Raw genomic sequence first — 21,054 nt, 5'->3', positions numbered from 1 at the left:
GATCAGATTTGTGCCTCTGCAGCGGAGTGGGAGGAGGAGGAGGAGGAGGATGAAGAGGAGGAAGATGAAAATGGGGATTCTGGGAAATAAATGCACTTAGAGGTCTTGAGTTTCATGTGTAACTGTGAGTGGAGAGATTATTAAATGAACACCAGACAAAGTCCTCCATGTAATTTCATTTCCTTTCAACATTGTCTGCTTTGAAGAGCAGGATTTGCTTTGTTGTGTTCAGATATTTTTGTGCGTTTCCCTGTGAAACAGTTTGGATGTAATAATCCAGTCGGTGATGAACACTGGTGTCGACGGCCTCTCCCTGCAGCGTTAGCTTCAAACTGACACATTGATCCATCTCAGGGTGTGAGAGCATGAGTAGGCAGCCCCCCCACCTCCCCTCCCCTCCCCCACCTCTCCTCCCTCCTGGGTGCAGTATAATAAACCTGCTGAGTCACTTTGCTGCATTGGAGCAGCGACCAATCAGCTTCGTCCTCTGAGGTCAAACCAGACAGTGATGGATTCTGCTGCAGGACGTTGTCGACTCGTTAAGTTTGATGAGTGGGTGTTTTTCTCTCTGTCTCTGCAGATCTATTTGTTTTGTTCTTGTTTCTGTATCATCTCTGCTATGAGCCACTATAATGTATAATGCACTGGATTTTGTAAATGAAATGTATGGACAATATGAGAACTTAATACATGCAAACATGGAGAGTAACTGTGTGGAGGGATTTTGCATCAAAATATACAGAAACACAAAGATCCAGTTTACTGTCTTCATTTAAACTCTGTCTGTATTATACACTGACCAGAAAACAAAGGTCCCCCCTCTAATATCTGGTTGGACCTCCTTTATCTTTGATTCCAGCTCATTCTCTGTATCATTGTTTCTATAATCTTCTCCAATGTCTCCAGATTTATTTCCATCCAGTGTTTCATTCATTTTCCACCAAGATCTTGTATTGATGATGGAGAGTCTGACCACTGACCAAAGCCTTCTCCAGCACATCCCAAAGATTCTCAATGGGGTTCAGGTCTGGACTCTGTGGTGGCCAATCCATGTGTGAACATGATGTCTCATGCTCCCTGAACCACTCTTTCACAATCTGAGCCCCATGAATCCTGGCATTGTCATCTTGGAATATGATCCATTGATGGAATAACCTGGTCATTCAGTATATTCAGGTAGTCAGCTGACCTCATAATGTTGCTGAACCTAGACCTGAGCAACTGCAGCAACCCCAGATCATAGCACTGCCCCCACAGGCTTGTACAGTAGACACTAGGCATGATGGGTGCATCACTTCATCTGCCTCTCTTCTTACCCTGATGCTTCTCCACTATCCTTCCAGTTTTTAATAATGCCTTGGACAGTTCTTAACCCAGTTTTAGTAGTTTCTACAATCTCCTTAGATGTTTTCTCTGCTTGATGCATGCCAATGATTTGACCCTTCTCAAACAGACGACCACAGGATGTGTCTTTAGACATGGTTGTTGAAGAAATGAGAAGCTGCTCATTGCATCAGTTGGAGTTAAATAACTTGTTGTCAGCTGAAAGATAATCACCCATGCAGTAATTATCCAATAGGAGGTGAATATCTGTTTGATTAGTTAAATCCAGTTGGAAACTTTTATTTTGGCCAGTTATCTGACAACTATTTAAAATGCTGTAGCTATAAGTGGCAGAGGTTTAGATGGTAATGGGTGTTGGAAGATTGTTGGTCACAAATGCATTAAGTTGCATCCCTGTAGTGATGTTTTCACAATACAGGTAACGGTTCCAGGTTCTATTGGGGGTAAAAGCTTTCCAGGCTGCAGGAGGTTTCATTATCTCGTGGGTGTGGCCAGGTGTTCTGCTGGGAAACTTCTGGACCTGGCATTCATTGGTGTGGATGTTACTTAGACATGTAGCACCCACCTCTGACCTCTCGTTAGTCTGCTTGCACGGTTAAGGTTTCTAATGTTTCACTATCTCATTCAGCTCCACTGCTTTTTCCTTGGAGGTTAAACTCTGGATGTAGTTTATTGTAGAGGTGTTACAGATAGTGATGCAAATAATTCCTCCGTGCACACCGGCAAACCAAATGAGCACATCCACTCTTGGAGCACTGCAGAACACTGTGCTCACTTTGACAAAGCAACAATGCCTAGTTTCACCCACACTGTGGATTTAAACCATAGAGCTCCTCATTTACCTGGAGCTGGTCTAATGCTAAGGGTCAGAGACAGAGAGGAGTAACAACACTGACTATTAAGAAATAAGCAGCCAGAGAAGAGAAGGTCTGGTATCTGTGGTTTATAATTTATTTCAGTATGAACACATACAGTACACTGTTGTGTGCAATTACAAACACCACCACACTATGGGACTGTGGCCGTGTGGCTCAGAGGCTCTGAGGTCTGATCAGAACGGCTCCTTACAGCAACAGACTACTACACAGGCTCCCTGTAAAATAATAAGGACACTGCAGGGTGGGAAAAAAATAAAAGTAAGAGGAGAGGTGAGATTTGTTCAGTGATGGCACATGAAGCGGGTTTGTTAAACTAACATAATGATCCAGGTTTGACGAGGCATCACAAACACCATCAGACACCTGCATCACTCCTTACGTGACCTTTGAACCCCGTCACAGACAATAACCGTTAAACTCTTAAACGTCCTCCTTCCAGCTCCAACGTAACCAACGTCCTGGGACGAGGAAGTCGTTAAATATTTAAACTACAACCAGCCCCAGCAGCAGACAGTCAGTCACACACAGAGTGATACAGGCTACAGCAGTGGTTCATTATTGTTAACGGCAAAAGGTAAAACATGATTTGTGTTGGTTTTACTGAGATGCATTTATCCAATAAAACATTTACTGAGGAGGAAAACCAATCAACTAAAGGCTGAATGATTTGTGATAAACGTCTACTTGGTATTTTCTGACAGATACTGGAGTCTGATTTTAAAGTGAAGCTTCAGTTCAGTATTAACTGTGTGTGATAAGTATAAATCATGATGATGGAGCATTACTTGGTGAGATACCATGAAAACATAAACCGTTATATGTTCGAAGGCAAGGATTTGAAAGTTACACACATTTGTGATTTGGCTTAAACAGAGAAAAAACAAAAGACAGGCAGTTTAGAAATGAAGGACCTGAATACAAGACATTTAAACTTCTACAGATGGAGCTGTTCTCGCAGCGAGACCTCCATGTGTGCGTTCTAGCCTCTAGTTCCACAAAAACAAAAAAAAACATTGCACCTCCCAAAGGTGAGAAGAGAAATATAATCATATCCCTCTGGTTTAAGTGCAAGATCCCTGCTGCGGTTCAACCAATCAGAGGAGCAGATAAGCAAGTGTGTGTCACGGTGGAGGGACGAGGGGCGGCGGGACGAGGGGGGGCGGCACAGACATGATGACACTTCCTGTGGCGTACAGGAGGCGGGACACGGGCGGACGCTTTACTGGACCGTGGTGACGGTGTCGTGGATCGACTGAGCGACGTAGTCGATGTTCTTGGTGGTCAGGCCACACATGTTGATGCGACCGCTGGCCATCAGGTACACGTGCTTCTCCTTGATCATGTACTCCACCTGTTTAGCTGTGGCACACAGTAAAACACAGTCAGTGTAGAGTTGTTGTTTCAGCTTTTAGAAAAGTCTGATCTGAGTCATTTGTCTGATAATCTGAATACTCCTGATCCTCTCCTGCTCAGACCCAGTCAGAATCTGACTGAAGTAGTTTTGTTGCTTTCTGCTTCATCTAGAAGTCAAACATCCTTTCAGTTAGGACCATGTTACTGGAAATGTTCAAACATTTTAATAAACTAGAATTATCTTTCCTGTTTTCTATCAGTCTTTACAGCTACTTGTCCTCATGGACGTTAAAAATGTTATTAAACACAATAAACTGCTGACTCCTGACAGTACTGATGATACCAGTACTCCCCATGTTTGCTGGCTGTGTGTGATTCTATGTGCGGGTGTGTTTCCCACTCACGGTTCAGGCCGGTGAAGCTAAACATCCCGATCTGCTGAGTGATGTGGTCCCAGGTCCCTGGAGTACCCAGAGCCTGCAGCTTGGACTTCAGCTGGTCCCTCATCAACAGGACCCGGTCAGCCATGGTCTTCACGTTTCCCTTCCTGCAGAGAGGAGCAGAGGAGAAGAGCTTTTATTTTAAATGCATTTTTAATTTACTACTGTACAAAAACACATGACGAGGCAACGTGTGTTCAGTATTAAACATGTAGCCGTCGTGCATTCAGTCAAGTCTAAGGTATAATTTATCTGTTCTCACAAACAAAAGTCACAAAGTTCTTCTAAAAAGTTTTCAACGAGGCAACAGGAAGTAAATTACTCTTAAATACGTCTGTGTCACCGATGCACTGACATCAGTTTACTCATGTTGGCAGCACAGTGACACATAAAAGCCTCAAACCAATGATTTAAACACACGCCATTTCCTGCTTGTCCTCATTATAAATGTTGCTGAATGTGGTGAGACTGGCTTTGGATGAATTTATCATGAAGAGCACCGTCTGGCCTGAAAGCTGACTGGATGTAACGAGTATGAGGACAGAGAGGAGCTGCACCAAAGCAAAGACACATGAAAGATGTGACACTAGAGGGAAAATGTTGTGGAACAACCACAAATCTCTAAAACTAATGACAGAACAAGTCTTAAAGCAAAACGGTTTCAGAGCTGAGATGAATTGATGCCGAGTCGAGTCATGACGTCAGCAGCCCTCATGTCGGCCGTCGGGATCGTACCATTCAGCGAACAGCTCGGGGCTGTTGAGGGTCTTGCTGACGATGCGTGCTCCCTGGGACGGTGGGTTGGACCAGGTCGTCCTGACAATCTTCTCCATCTGAGACATGGTGCGGCCCAGGTTCTCGCTGTCCTGGGCTACCACTGTCAGGTTCCCCACTCTCTCATCTGGTAACAGACAGAGAAAAGAAAGTATGAACTCGTGCAGTTGTGACTTTACAAGGCCTTACTTACACACAGGACTGCATAGACGTGTGTTCGTTATGTGTACTCACTGTACAGGCCAAAGTTTTTGGAGAAGGACTGAGCTATGAACAGCTCGAAGCCCTCGGAGACAAAGAACCGAATGGCCCAGGCGTCTTTCTCCAGACTTCCAGAGGCAAAGCCTTGGTAAGCAGAGTCAAAGAACGCAAACAACTTCCTCCTCTGGAGAAGAGACGAGAAAATACAGGAGACAGAGAACAGAGGGAGAAGAGGGAAAGGACATTAGACTGTAGATTCATAAATGAATGAAAACAACAGCACAAAGAAAGAACGTGGTGGAGGTAGACAGGTAGACACCAACACCTTCATCTCAGACCTCGTTCAAACGCTGCATCAACAACAGACCTGCACAATCTGGTCTCAAGTGGTCATCTTAAAGTACCTGCCAACACTTCAGATTCAATCCCTCAACACTAATTCTATACACAACGTAATGTCACCGTCTGAAGTCTCCGACAAGGTAAATAAAGACTCTGGTGATAATACCAGTATTTTCCTATTCAGTGAGTTAACAGAACTTTATTTTTTCCTAATAATTGTGGCTAAACCTCTGACACATGAGTCCCACTGTTGAGTAGGTGGTCTTTAATGTGACCCAGGACTCACTGTGTGTTCACTCTACCAAACTAAGGAGGTCACATGAGTCCCAGACCACCTCCACATGTGGACTGATCACTCAGATACAACCTCAACACGGCCTGGGTTAGACCACATCAGTTCTTTAAGCTGGACCCTTCAGAACCGGAGGTTAATGTGCCGTCTCTTCTTTTACCTTCATGATCTCAGCAATCTTCTTCCACTCCTCCTGGGTGGGGTCAGTGCCGGTGGGGTTGTGAGCGCAGGCGTGGAGGATGAAGATGGAGTGTTCTGGGGCTTTCTGTTGAGAGAGGACGAGTCTCTTATTCATTTAGATCAAGTCTGTGACGTAAGATTATAATTAACAAACATCACAACGTCAACAACAACGTGTGACATCCTGAAGTTCATGTCAGTCTTTGGTCACAGTGCACAGAATTAACTGTGACACATGTGATGGAGGAGTTCACCAGAAATATCTTCTTGTTTTATTAAACGTTACAGAGCAGCCTCAGTTTATAACTCCTGACAGGACGGCCCACACAGGGACCTTTAACTCCTCATGAAGTCATCAGTCCCTCCTCACCTCCAAGTCATCCAGGAGCCCAGTCAGGTCCAGGCCCCTCTTAGCTGCATCCCAGTAGTGGTAGGGCCGGATGTCTGTGAAGCCAGCATCAGCAAACACACCGTTGTGGTTCTCTGTCAAGGAGGAGGAAATAAAGTAGATGTTTAAAACAAAAGTATATAAAAGTATTTCATGCTCCAGAGGTTCAGGATAATCATCTTTACTAACCCCAGGTGGGGGCTGAGACATAGACGGGTGTGGATTTGTTGTTGGTGCCGTTGTACCACCGCCGGAGGAACTCTGCTCCGATCCTCAAAGCGCCCGTCCCACCCAGAGCCTGGACTCCTCCGACCTGAGAGCAGGAAACATCACAGAGATGATGGCTCAGTAGGTAGAGCGGGTTGTCCACGAACCAGAGGGTTAGCGGTTCGATCCCCAGAATGTGCCACATGCCGAAGTGTCCTTGAGCAAGACACTGAACCCCCAGTTGCTCCCAGTGCGTGGCACTGGTGTGTGAATGTGTGAGTGCTTGTGTGAGCGAATGGGTAGATGTGTCTATGACTGTAAAGCGCTTTGAGTACCAATAGGTAGAAAAGCACTATATAAAAGCAAGGCCATTTACCATTTACCATTAAATATCTCTAACTGAACGGATCCAAAGCTCCTTTGTTTTATCCAGATGTTGCTTTACATACTTCAGATATTAAATTTATAAGGAGTTCATTAAACAGAGTAGAAACAGGAAGTGCTGATATGTTCTGAGAGCGTTCTCCTCAACTGCAGCATCAGCTAGTTTCATGTTCTTGTGCTCATTAGGAGGTTCCTGCTTATTTTAGCTTCATAAATCAGTAAGATGTGTTCTTATTCCAGGGGGGTCGGAGCTTTTGAAGCTTTTGCCTTCAGCTGTGAGCTCATCTCACCCTGTTCTCTGCGATGGCTGGGCTGTCGTCTCCCAGAGCGACCTTGGAGGCAGCGGAGCGGAACTCGGGAAGGCCCAGGATGGGCAGGTACTCGTGGTTCAGGCTCTCGTCCTGCACAATCAGCTGCTCCACCTTCTTCACCACCGGCAGCACCCAGGGCAGGCAGTCATCAGTACGGTAAGCTGGAGGGGACACGGACAAAATGTCCTCATGAATACAAACACTAAAGACGGAAGGAGTGAGAGAAACCTCTAGTTGATCTCATATCATGTCTCACAGTCTCTGAAGGTGACCCTGACCAGCCAGCCCTCAGCCTAAAGTGTGTGTTGCACATGTTTGACTCCTGAAGAACTCGAGTTCCCCTCGTACTGAACTGAAGCCCATCTAGAGCTGTATCAGGTGTCAGGCCTTCACTGCAGCGTGTCAGTGCCTGTGGCTCATGAAGGGAACAAACACAGAGGTCAAACAAGGACTTGAGTCGACTGCCCGGAAAGAAATTTGATTTGGTTTGCTTCCAAAATGGTAAAAAAAAAAACCCGAAGACACAGAATTTAGAGCATGTTAATAAACCTGGGTACGTACTTCCTTTGTCCCACACCATGAAGCAGACTCTTTAAAGCCATCACTACTGACTACATTACGTCCGTGCCAAACTGGTTTGGTGTGCAAAGATATGTTGTGACAACGAGCTGCAAAAGTTCAGCTACAGTCAGAGAACATGTTGTTCCTTCAGACGAGGTTAACGTTAAGAACAATGTAGGAGGCAGTTAAATTAACAAAGCAGTAAAAAACAAAAAGGAGACTAACAGTAGAGGTACAAAGTGTGAGCAGACTGGTTCCAGATCTGCAGTCTTTCCAAAATGGAGTAGAGGTAGCTGCTTAATGAATAACTTTAAATGATTATACTTTACCAAACGTTATGATGACAAACGCACGACAACAACATCTGAAGTGGCCTTGTGTGTGTGTGCTACTTAAAGCTGCAGTGACTTCTACACAAGAGATAGACAATTAAAAAACAAACGGTTCCACGTGTTATTTGCAAGTTGATCTGCAAGTGTGATAAAGTAAATACTTATAACAGTCCTACCCTCTAACACTCAACATGTCAACGTCTTTCAGTGTTTACTAAAAACAATTAAAAAACTCAACTGAGACCCAAATGCTGTCATCCTGCAGAGGGCAGTGATAAGCAGCTTGTTTCTACTTATAAAAGACATTTAATATTAAATAAGGTAAATTCAACATTATGCTGTAAGTGGGTGGAAGAAGCTTAGAGCAGTGGTTTTAATCACTGGGTTCTTCCTGTATGTTGTTTCCATGTTCTCTCTGTGTCCGCTACGTTCCCCGTCATGTGAGACACGGTGACATACGACACAGTTTGATCTCAAGCGTCCCGGAGCAGTAATATAATACATAACGACTCAGAACGTTTCCCTTTGTTTTAGTGCAAAGAAGAAGTACATTAAGAGACTGTGTCTAAATTTAATTAACTCTGCTTTTACAAAACAAATTGAGAAGAGCAGTTACTCCCCAATAACAGCTGGGATAGGCTCCAGGCCCCCACCCGCGGCCCTTCACAGGACAAGAGGTTACAGAAGATGAATGAATGAATGAATGAATGAATGAATGAATGAATGAATTCCCCCCTGGGGCCAGTCTGGACAGTTTGCACCCAGGCCATCATCCGTTCAACCTACTGTCCTCTGGGAGACGCTTCAGGTGCAAACAGACGAAGACAAACAGAGTCAGAAACAGCTTTTACCCCAGAGACATTAACCTGCACTAACTGCCACAAGATATATTTATGTAACACTATTTCTCTTGTTCGTGTACCTCAATGCACTTTATATAATCTGATCACACACTCAGGACCATGTATTAACGGCTGAATCATGGCAGCGATCGTTTAGTGTTTATAGTTTAATGTCTTGTTTTGTAATGTGATCTGCACAATTAATAAATAAATAAATTAATAAATTCTGAAGTCATCAGAATTAAATCAGACTTAGTTGATGCTAATTAATGACAATAAATCTGAACTTCTGTTGAACACTGTGTTTGCCTTCATAGATGATTATGTCATCATCACATTTACCAGGAAAACATCTGTATTTTAGTATTTAAAACAAATATTAATCAACTACTGAGGAAATAGTTCATAGATTAATTTAACAAACATTAAGGCAGTGAGACACAGACACAAGCCGCTTTTAAGGCCTTACGATCCTGCGGGTCTTTGAACGTGACATGACGACACCCATCATCATTTATAGACTGTGTATAAGAATGATGCGTTCAAGGACACAAGGAGACGGGGCAACGAGCCAGGAACACCTGCTGTGTTTAGTAAACATGATGATAAAGTCTAGTCTGTGGAGCCAGGACGTGTCTGGGGGGTAGAGACGAGGCCCTGCTCATCTCAAGACTGTTTTTATTCTCCAGTAGAGAAGTAGCAGGTGTAAGGTTTATATTTACTCTCGTTAGCTAACTGTCTGAATGAACAGCAGCTCGTCTGAACACCGGCTGCTGAGCTCCACTGCTTGAAGGTCAAATCAAAGAGCTGCTGTTCTGTCATAACACCACGACAACATCAGCGCGAGGAACCCGGAAGCTAGGCCGAAATAAATAAGACCCAGCAGGTAGCAGGGGGTTCTGTCTGGGTGACAGCCAGAGCCAAGCTAACTTAGCTTTAGCATTAGCCAGAAGCTAATAGCATGTTACCTCCAACTCCGAGATTGACTTTCTGCGGGTGGCTGTCCTCTCGGAAGTCCGCGGTCAGTTTGAAGACGGCGACGGGCGGTGCCTGCGGGACGTCGCTGAACAGGGACATGTCTCAACGTTGAAGGGGACAGAAAGCAGAATATACCGGTGTGGAGCGAGGAGGAGCAGACCGGGGGAGCGAGAGAGAGAGAGAGAGGCCGGGTTCACCTTCAGCCCGCTGGGTTCAGGACGGACGGAACAGCGCCGAGCCGGAAAACAGGCGTACTCCCGGCAGCCAATAGGAAAGCACGCTCCTCTCAGCTAGCCAATCAGAGCGCGGCAATGTAAATGATAGACAGAGAGTTTTATTTATTTAACGTAATTATTTAGCATATCTTCACTCTTTGTAGTTTATTTAATTTGCTTATATTTTTTAATATAATATTATAATATAATATATTTAACGTCACATTATTTTAGGGTGATATAAGATAACGATTAGTTTATAGTGTTTAATAGTGATCGGTTTGTAGGGAAAAAGGTCATAATATGTGAAATTATTTGATCACATTTGAAAAGCTAGAAAAAACATGAAATATCTGACATAAAATAAAATAAAGTCACATTATCATCCAGATAGTCAACAAATGTTTTATTTCTGTCATGTGTACATATACACACATATACATGTGTGTACACACTCCACTGCTGCTGAGTGTGTACAGTACTTCACACACCACCTGGTCTTATTAGTATCACAAATAATGCATTCTAACATGACGACTGATAGAACAGTACTATAGTCTATTTACTCATTTCACTGCTGATTTTAATGATGGTACCAAAAGACAAATTCTTATAATAGAGATTTGTCACATTTTTAAATCTATATATATCTATGATGTTGGTGTGGATGATGCTGTCATCTACCTGCTGCACCGTGCTCACTCTCACCTGGATGGTGGGAAGGGCTCTGTGAGGATCATGTTCTTTGATTTCTCCAGTGCTTTTAACACCATTCAGCCCTTTCTGATGAGTGAGAAGCTGCTCAGGATGGGTGTCAGCTCCTCCATTGTCTCCTGGATTACTGATTACTTGTCTGACAGGCCACAGTTTGTGCGGCTGGGGGGCTCCCTGTCTGATACTGTTGTCAGTAATGTGGGGGCACCACAGGGGACTGTCCTGTCTCCATTTCTGTTCACTCTCTACACCTCTGATCTCCAGTCCAGCTCTGGGTCCTGCCACCTGCAGAAGTTCTCTGATGACTCTGCAGTGGTTGGGTGTATTAGAGATGGACGGGAGGTAGAGTACAGGACACTGATCAGAGACTTTGTGGAGTGGTCCCAGACAAACCACCTACTCCTGAATGTGAACAAGACCAAGGAGCTGGTCATCAACTTCAGGAAGAAAAGGACACCAGTGGAGCCCATCACCATCCAGGGTCTGGAGGTGGAAGTTGTGGACTATTATAAGGGCGTCCACAAGAACAGCAGACTGGACTGGAGGGACAACAGTGATGCTGTGGACAAGAAGGGACTGAATAGACTCTACATCCTGAGGAAGCTCAGGTCTTTTAACGTGTGCAGCAAGTTGCTGGAGATGTTCTACCAGTCTGTTGTTGTGAGCGCCCTGTACTTTGCTGTGGTTTGTTGGGGGAGCAGCACCAGCAAAAAGGACATAAGTAGGATCGACAAATTGATCCGAAAGGCTGGTCATGTGATTGGCAGTAAGTTGGAGACGTTTGTCTCAGTGAGGGACAGGAGGACACTGGACAAACTGCTCTCCATCATGGACAATCCGTCACATCCACTACACCAGACTATAGAGGGGCAGTGGAGCTCATTCTCCAACAGACTGATCCAGCTCCGCTCCCACACTGAACGCTACAGGACATCTTTCATACCATTCTCTGGCCAGATGGACAACAACTCACCTTTCTGTAACAGATAACTCAGTGTTAGTCATGTTAATGGACACTACTGCACCTTACTATCATCCCTGTGTATATAATTTATATTCTTCCTTCTCTATTTCTTGTACATTTGTTCATATGCTAATATGATCATTTGTACATTTTTGCTTATACTATTTATATTTTATCTTACTAGATTTTATTTTACTTATTTTTAATTTCTATTTTATTTAATTTAATCTTTTCTGTTTACCTGAGGTTCTTAAGAGTGTGTTTTTTTATGTACAACTAAGTTACTGTGACCAAGCAATTTCCCTTGTGGATCAATAAAGTTTATCTAAGTCTAAGTCTATTCTAGACTAATAATAAGTAAATAATCTCTAAAGACGACTCTGTTAATGCTTAATAGCTGCTGGTGAATATGTTGATTTCTGCCTTAAAGTTCTATCTTAAATCCTCACTCAGCATCGTGTAGACCTGGCATTACTCCAGACCTGCAGGATATGCACAAGCTCCATTCACGCGTGGATGCGTTATGCCACGATGAACATGACCACAATAATCCATTAAGCTCCTCCTGATGCTGATAAACTGATATGTGAGCTTTGTGTAAACAGTTGGTGATAAGCAGTAAGTGGTAGAGATAACCTGAGTGTGTTATCAAACCTCCTGCAGATTGATGAGTATCTGACTGCATGCATGGCGTCCAAGCAGCAGCAGCAGGAGCAGCAGCAGCTGTGTTCTGCCACATGAGGTCAGTGTGAGCATGCAGAGGAATGTGCAGAGTCACAGTGACTCCACTCTCTGGTTCTTCAAATTAAAGCCGCTTTGAAAAAGAAAACCTAATCTCTCCTCGATTTTACACTTTAAACAACAACATTAAAACATGACACTGACTATTTAGTTCCTCACGTTCACAGGGTAGATATGTTTCTTGAGTTTTAGTTTTAATGCAAACATGTTTTTAAAAAGACAATGACTCCTTTAAATATGGTCAGAGGAAGGCATTTAGGCCTGTTTCACTGTTTAATGACGGTTACAAGATAAATAAATGAATCAGTCAATATCATTAAGATATTATGCAGAGTAGACTCATCTTAGGTTTATTTTAATTCAAACTACACACCAGCCACATTACAATGAGTCAGAACAGCAGCGATACAAAGAAAAATATATATTTGGTGGTCCAAAGTGGGTCAAGTATGAGGAGCTGGCAGGTGAATGCCGAGGCAACGGGGGGATGACCCGATACAGCCCTATGGAGGCTGGATGAAGAGGGTTCGCTGGCCAGTCACTTTGGGGACTTTACAGCTAAGATAGTCATCAAGAACATCAGTGATGCCGCTGAAAGGGCGTCAAGATGGCTGTGGATTAAGAGGGGTGACCCGTGGACCAGACACAAGCCGGGCCCTGGCTGGGTCACCTGGGCGAGGATGTGTGATGTTGAAAGAGCCGGAACACCCGATGACTCCAGGTTACATCACTGATGATGTGTCCAGGCTGGCGTCACAAGGTGATGAGGTGTGTTGAACCGGTTTGGATATAATAAAAGAAGTTAAAACAATACATGCTCGAGTTTTAACCAGAACAAAGAAATCAGAGCATATCACCCCAGTTCTTAAGTCTTTACATTGGCTCCCAGTCAGCTACAGAATAGATTTTAAAGTTCTGCTACTGGTTTACAAATCACTGAATGGTTTAGGTCCAGAATACATGAATGACATGTTAGCAATGTATAAACCCAGTCGAGCTCTGAGATCGACTGACTCAGGTCAGATAGTGGAGCACAGAGTTAAAACCAAACACGGTGAAGCAGCATTTAGCTGTTACGCTGCACACAAATGGAACAAACTACCAGCAGAGCTGAAATCAGCCCCAACTGTAAGCACTTTTAAATCCAGGTTAAAAACATTTCTTTTTTCATGTGCATATGGCTGAGCCCTTTTAAATCATTTTAAATCGTAATCTTGGATTTACACTGTAAGTCCTCTTAATCGTTTTAATATATGTATATATATAATACACTTTCTTTTTCTTTTTTTTCTTTTTCTTTGTTCTTGCTTTTAACTGTGTGTTCTAATTTGTTCTGTTTTTATGTAAAGCACATTGAGTTGCCTCTTGGTATGAAATGCGCTATATAAATAAAAATGCCTTGCCTTGCCTTACATGCATAAAAAAAAATGAAAGGAACAGAGTACAGAATGCTTAGCAACTGCAATACACATATTCAAGATAAGATAAGACTTTATTCATCCACGTGGGGAAATTAGGGCGTTACAGCGGCAGGAAACAACAGTGCGAGATGCAGTAGATACAAAAAAAGAAAATAGAATAGAATACGGCAGACAAATATGTTATGTACAAAAAAAATATTTACATATTGCATCAAAAAGATTCACAATGTCCGGTCTGAGTTGAAACAACCAATTTGTGTGGATTGAGGAGTTAAAGTGTTAAGGAGGTTAAATAGATATATATGTTGACATTCATAAATATCATGAATAAAAACAACAACAAAACTCCAATAGGAGTTGAATTACCATGTATTGCAACTAGTAACTAGTAACTGATGGTTATATATACTGTACACTGTAAATAAGTCTGGAAATGAAGCTCAGCAGCTCAGCAGCAGAAGAGTTAGGAAATGCTGATGTTGAAGAGTCGGACTGCTGAGGGGACAAAAGACAAATACTTATTGACAGGACATTTAGAGGACATGCTGCATGATTAATATGTGAAAAGCAATGTTGAGCATGTCCAAGTAGAGCTGCTTTTAACAGCTTTATGACGCTGTGTAATTTTAAAGAGAATAATTTGTCATCTTCCATGAACTAAAGTTTTACCGTAGCTGTCTCTTATTTATTTAGCATCATCATAAAGTGCTTCACTTTAAATGCAGATGTAGTGGCGTAAGAGTTAAACATCTACACTGGATTAAACGTGTAGGTGGCGTAGCCTGAAGTGCTGCCTCTGATGGTTGTATAGGTGTGTTTCTCTTCTCCATTTCCCCTCTCTCTAGCCCTCTTCCCTTCTCTCTGTCTGGTGTGTGATCTGAAGTGTTTGATGAATAGCTTCAGCTTCACTCCTGTGTAACCTCCACTTCCAGCCTCCTGTGGCTCAACAGCCTGTTTTTGTGTCAGTGGAGTGTGACTCTGACACATCTACACACACCTACCTCAGTAAAGTCCGTCCACTAAACTCCTGTTCCAAGCTAAATTTAAATTCTACACCAGATTACACCCAGACACAGAGGACTGACATATCTGTTAATGTCTAAAATGCTTTTCACCAGGGGAGCAGCACAAATACACACCTAGCACTTCACACATGGGCTGTCCCGCTGCTCCCCTCTCACTCTGTCACTGCCAGAGATGACGAGGCCTCCTCCTCCTCCTCCTCCTCCTCCTCCTCTCCTCCACTTTTGTCTTCTTTTTTCTCCCTGCCTCTCCAGAAACACTGCGGTGAACCATCAACAGTGTTGGATTTCAAAGGGGCGAGGGGCTAATGCTCCTGGATGAGGCCGATTGAGCCAATTTGTCGACATGATGGACGTTTTTCAGCCTCGGCTCTTGCTCTCCTGCTGACTGCCGGGCAGGCCACAGGGCCGGCAGAGACGTTTCCAAGATATTTATCAGGAGTAACAAGATGTTTTTGACCTGCTGGACCAAAACACAGGTTTGACAATCAGCAGTCAGGTCTGAAACGGCCACTGACACTTCACCTGGGGCTAGAGTCAACACAAACACACTGAAAATGCATCCAGATTCAACATGTTCATCTTTCATATCAATAAATGAATAAATGAATGAAGCAAAAACTTGATCAAAGGAAACATTTTGACCAAGTGAGGATGTTAAAGGGAAAGCTGAGATTATTCACCAGTGGAGAATCACCAGATCCAGATCCAGAGGCGGTTGTTGAACCCCCCGGCCCAAGAACCAGCCCAACACACTATTTAAAAAATTAAACATTACACATTTCTCATAACTATGCACACAACTAGAAAAAACACATAGAAATACAGAATAATATAACTCAACTGGAGGAGGTGGGTGACCAGAGGATGCTCCAAAACATTTCAGAAGTGTCTCTTATTTTGCATTAAAACACATTATACATATAAATAACATATGTTAGTCTCAAACAATTAGATTTATATGTCATTATGCACAATTTATCAAACTTTCTGAAGTTCTGTTTATACATATAAGAGTTTTTGTCTTGGTCCAGGTACCGGTGCAGTGAATGAATCCAGACTTTTTAATATTTACAACAGGAACAATAAAACCTCCTGGGCTGATGACTGATGGGAGGCATTGGACACCAAAAAACAAAGGTCCCCCCTCTAATATCTGGTTGGACCTCCTTTATCTCTGATTCCAGCTCATTCTCTGTATCATTGTTTCTATAATCTTCTCCAATGTCACCAGATTTATTTCCATCCAGTGTTTCATTCATTTTTCACCAAGATCTTGTATTGATGATGGAGAGTCTGACCACTGCACAAAGCCTTCTCCAGCACATCCCAAAGATTCTCAATGGGGTTCAGGTCTGGACTCTGTGGTGGCCAATCCATGTGTGAACATGATGTCTCATGCTCCCTGAACCACTCTTTCACAATCTGAGCCCCATGAATCCTGGCATTGTCATCTTGGAATATGATCCATTGATGGAATAACCTGGTCATTCAGTATATTCAGGTAGTCAGCTGACCTCATTCTTTGGGCAACATAATGTTGCTGAACCTAGACCTGAGCAACTGCAGCAACCCCAGATCATAGCACTGCCCCCACAGGCTTGTACAGTAGACACTAGGCATGATGGGTGCATCACTTCATCTGGCTCTCTTCTTACCCTGATGCTTCTCCACTATCCTTCCAGTTTTTAATAATGCCTTGGACAGTTCTTAACCCAGTTTTAGTAGTTTCTACAATCTCCTTAGATGTTTTCTCTGCTTGATGCATGCCAATGATTTGACCCTTCTCAAACAGACGACCACAGGATGTGTCTTTAGACATGGTTGTTGAAGAAATGAGAAGCTACTCATTGCATCAGTTGGGCTTAAATAACTTGTTGTCAGATGAAATATAATCACTCTATTTATTAGTTAGATCCAGGAGGTGACTTTTATTTTGGGCCAGGTAGTGTATCATCGTTATAAAACAGCATCAGATTCTGTGACCGAGGTCTTCTGTCCAGGAAGTAGAAGACTGTCTGCTCATCAGAAAGCTGCAGGGCTCCCACTTCAACCCACAAAGTAAAACCATATCAAAGGGCGACAGGAAACCGATCACACAAATATAACAAAAGTTCAGATTTATTAATATTTCATCTGATGTCACCAGTGAATATCAACCTTGTGGTGGCGTTAGCAAGAAAATCAAAGGATCAACAGAGTCTGTAGGTTTCATCTTTTGAGAACCATGAAAGTCTGAGCAAAAAAAAAAAAAAAAACAGTTGAGATTATTCTCCAGTGTTGCTCCATCTCCAGAGACATGTTTCTAGAAAAGTCCCACAAAAAAAATTGCTCCTTCTTCCACAAATTCAAGAACCTGGTATTACTAGTGTGTGTGTGTGTATGTGTGTGGGTGTGTGTGTGTGTGTGTGTGTGGCCCAGTAACACTACATTTCTCATAACAGCTGCTGACTTTAAGCTCCACATAATACGTCCAGTCAGCCGTGCACACTGCTCCCCCCTGGCTTAAAGACTCATGACGTATAACAGGAAAAAAGAAAACACATTCTTTATTCTTGATCTGTTTTTAATGTGTGCATGAAGACTGATTCCTAGCTCTCTCTCTCTCACACACACGAGGGAATGATAATAATAATAATAATTAGTGAAAGGCACTAGTTAGATCATTTGATTTTCTCCAGCTGGAAAAATAAAAGCTGCCACGGTTGCATGTTCTCAGTCAGCACCTGTTATCCTGCACCCACGCTGGTGGAACGAGTGTGAGGGGGGCTCACGGGGGGCAAAGCACAGATCTGCAACACAAGCACCTTTGTTTTAATGTTCGATCCTCAGGTATTTCTTGTTTCATGTGGGAAACATCTGAGGAATGAGGATGAAGCTCTCAGTGTGTGTATGGACGGTAATAATGTGCCTGCTCCATCCACTGTATGCCTGCTCTCTGTGCACGCTGTCCAGCACCTATAAGGGAGGTCTGCTGGTGTTTGGGGGGGTGGGGTGGGGTGTGGGGGGGGGTCAGGGCGATTCATTGTCAGGTCAGTAATTATCAGATTTACCAAATCCCCAGCAGGAATAGGACACACACACACACACACCTTAACCAGCCTGGGGCCTCAGGGCCGAGGCGAGGCTGAGAGAGGAGAGCCGTCAGTGGGACAGGTTGACAGGCCGACCCCCCGGGGGGGAGACGATAGCCAGTGCTGCTCTGACAGCTGCTTAGTGTTACATTCTGCCTGCTCATACTCAGACAACAAGCTCAGACTCACACATGAACAAAGAATGCATCGACACATCATTTAACAAACGTACTGTACGCAGGTTTACGTGAGCGGACAGAGGCAGACGCACACACTGAACAGATGGAGGCACAAACAAGCAGATGTACAGCGTGGTGTATACACACATTCATTTAGTCGTAGATAATGATTTCTTCACAGGGGAGGGGATGAGGGGAGGAGAGGACCAGTAGAGCATGGGGAGGATGAGAATCTCCAGCCTGACACGTTGATTCAAACACAGCTCATCACTACTTCTCCTAGAAACTGAATATTTGTGTTGTGATGCTGTAACATTTAGTCCAGCTGAAGTACTGGAGCTCCAGGAGAAGACTGATTCCTCTTTGTGTCATTTTACCGTCCGAGCTTCTTTACTAGAGCGTCTGAACAAAGCTGGAACAGATGTAGAAACATCTGGGTTCACCTGCACTGTTACTAACGAATGAATCTTCTTCTTCTGTAAGGTTTAAAGTTTTTTGGAGTGTTGTTTTAATCTAATATTTTGGGGCATGTAAACACACACCCCAACCAGAATATTTTGCAGGTAATTGGAAGAAATAATGTACCAGCTCGTTTAGCACTGATGCCTCCCAGCCAGAAGGTTCTGGGTTCTAATCTATGTTCCGACTGGTTCTTTTCTGTGTGTAGTCTGCATGTTCTCCCTGTGTCTGCGTGGGTTCTCTCCAGGTTCTCCAGCTTCCTCCCACCGTCCAAAGACATGCTGGTTAGGTTCATTGGTGATTCTAAATTGGCCGTAGGTGTGAGTGTCTCTCTGTGTTAGCCCTGTGATAGACTGGAGACCTGTCCAGGGTGGAACCCCCCTCTAGACCAATGACAGCTGGGATAGGCTCCAGACCCCCATGACCCTTCACAGGACAAGACGTTACAGAAGATGAATGAATGAATCGACTCATGATGACCTGTAAATTAAGAAATGGTTCCCAGAGTTCAAGGTGGCATCCAGAGGCCAGAAGATATTTGCAGATATAAATAAAAATACAGAATAAATTTGTTGTCTAATCCATAAACCGTTTCTCATCTCAGATGTTGTAGATTAGAAGTCATCAGATGTCCTGTGGTGTCTCTGAGGGGAGGGGCCTCTGTGGATCATCCCACAGATACTTGATCAGTTTGGGATCTAGTGAATCTGGAGGCCAGGTCAACACCTTGTGCTGTTCTTCATGTTTTTTTTTAGTTGTTCCTAAAGTGTTTTTGTGTGTGTGTCTGTGTCAGGCTGCATCCTGCTGGGGATGGCTGCTGCCATCAAGGAGTGTCATTGCTATGGGGTGGGGGTGCCTGGTCTGGTCTAGGTGGGTGCTACATGTCTAAGTAACATCCACACCAATGAATGCCAGGTCCAGAAGTTTCCCAGCAGAACACTGAACTGTCACAAGATGGTTTAAATGTTATTGAAGCTATTTATAATGCTGCATGTTCAGTAGATGTCTCTTTGCTGGGTTCAGTGTTTATTATGATTCACATCTCTCTCTTCAGTGAAGGAATAAAATAACCAGCACAGTTTATTCTTAGGTGATCAACAAATAGCATTAATTGAGACGTCAGTAGTAAACAGAGCGTGGCCCTGACACGTCTCTGAAGGAGACCTGGTCATTAGCTCCTGGATCCACTCTGCCATTGACAGTTAATGGGGTGTGGTTTGTCAGGTCTCATTTCCTCCTCTGTCCAACGTGAGCCCACAACAACTTGTCAGCGCAGTAATTTACACTGCGTCTGGATCAAGAGCTAACACACTGTAATGTGTCGGTGTGTGCACGCCCAGCGCTGCCTCTGTGTTGAGTCTGGGTGATCTCTGGCAGGAAGTGATCCGTGTCGCTGCGTACACATCAACAAACAGGACCTGGGTCTGTGAGGAGGAAGAGGAGGAGGAGGAGGAGGAGGAGGAGGAGGAGGTGGTCAGGGTCAGAGGTCAAAGTGGGAGGAGACTGTTGACTGACAGCCTTTAGCAGCACCGTGTCTGCTGTTTGTTTGACCAGAGGCCTGTCTTGTCATCGGGCCTCAGCCTCAACAGAGAAGAGGAGACAAGACGGACAGAGGAGACAACGCAGGGACGTGTTGACGGGTGAGTGGAAGTGGGGTGTCAACCATTTATAGATGCAACTGGTACAAGGACAAGTTAGTTAGTTGCTGCAGATGTCAACCGATTAGTAATTGGAAAAGCATGTTTTCCTGCTAATATGACGGCGTTGTGATTGTTGGTGCAGGGTGACGTCAGCTACCAGAGCTCTGTGTTGTTCATTTTTAATTTGACAAACGGTTTACGTGCTGCACCTCTAATGTCTGTTTCTGCCGCTGTCACAGAGTAATGAGTTTAAAATCTCTCTTTCCTCCTCATGTCGTAGCAGCATTAAATCATTTTTTAATTAACTCATCATGCAGCCTGCTACTCAGACGTGGGCTCGTATCCCTGAACCGTTCAAAGTCCGGCCCTCGGCTGACAGACCGCCTCGGCTGCTGCACGTCCAGCTGCCGTCAAGGTTACTGAGCTGAAGACGACTGAAGTCTGGGAAATATTCAGCTCCTATTTTTGGGTCTTCAGGGCCACTTTCTAAGAGGAACTGACAAGAGCTCGCACAGCAGCTGAAGATTGTGATAGGTTGTGTGTGTGTGTGTGTGTTTCCTATAACTGGCATGTAACCCTGAGATAAAGCAAACCAAAGAAAATATGTCCCTCAGCTGGTATCTCAACTTTCAGAGCAGAAGAATGAGCAGAGAGATGTAAAAACACCACAAAGGATCCACTCAGTTAAACTCAGTTTCTAAATATAAAAGTCATAAAAGACATTTATATGAGAGAAGTCCTCACTTTGAGATTCACACATAATATTTAAGGAGTCTTTAGAAATAAAGGAAACACTTGTGTTAAATATATCACAGACA

At 43.7% G+C, this 21,054-nt stretch overlaps 1 protein-coding gene across 1 annotated transcript; it reads right to left on the bottom strand.

The window, feature by feature from the left end:
• Positions 1-2,272: 2,272 nt before the first annotated feature.
• Positions 2,273-10,073, bottom strand: LOC311498037 (aspartate aminotransferase, cytoplasmic-like). Its single transcript, XM_084558471.1, has 9 exons — positions 9,798-10,073; positions 7,074-7,255; positions 6,382-6,505; positions 6,175-6,287; positions 5,785-5,889; positions 5,024-5,174; positions 4,751-4,916; positions 3,980-4,122; positions 2,273-3,581 (listed from the first exon to the last, which is right to left on the bottom strand). The coding sequence occupies exons 1-9, from the start codon at positions 9,904-9,906 to the stop codon at positions 3,442-3,444; spliced, it is 1,233 nt and encodes a 410-aa protein (XP_084414597.1). The 5' UTR covers positions 9,907-10,073; the 3' UTR covers positions 2,273-3,441.
• Between the last annotated feature and the right edge of the window lie 10,981 nt (positions 10,074-21,054).

This window comes from Chelon labrosus (assembly GCF_963514085.1).
Source record: "Chelon labrosus genome assembly, chromosome: 2".
Taxonomy (NCBI): Eukaryota; Metazoa; Chordata; class Actinopteri; order Mugiliformes; family Mugilidae; genus Chelon; species Chelon labrosus.
The sequence above is the reverse complement of the archived record's forward strand: the minus strand, read 5'-3'. Positions and strand labels throughout refer to the sequence as shown.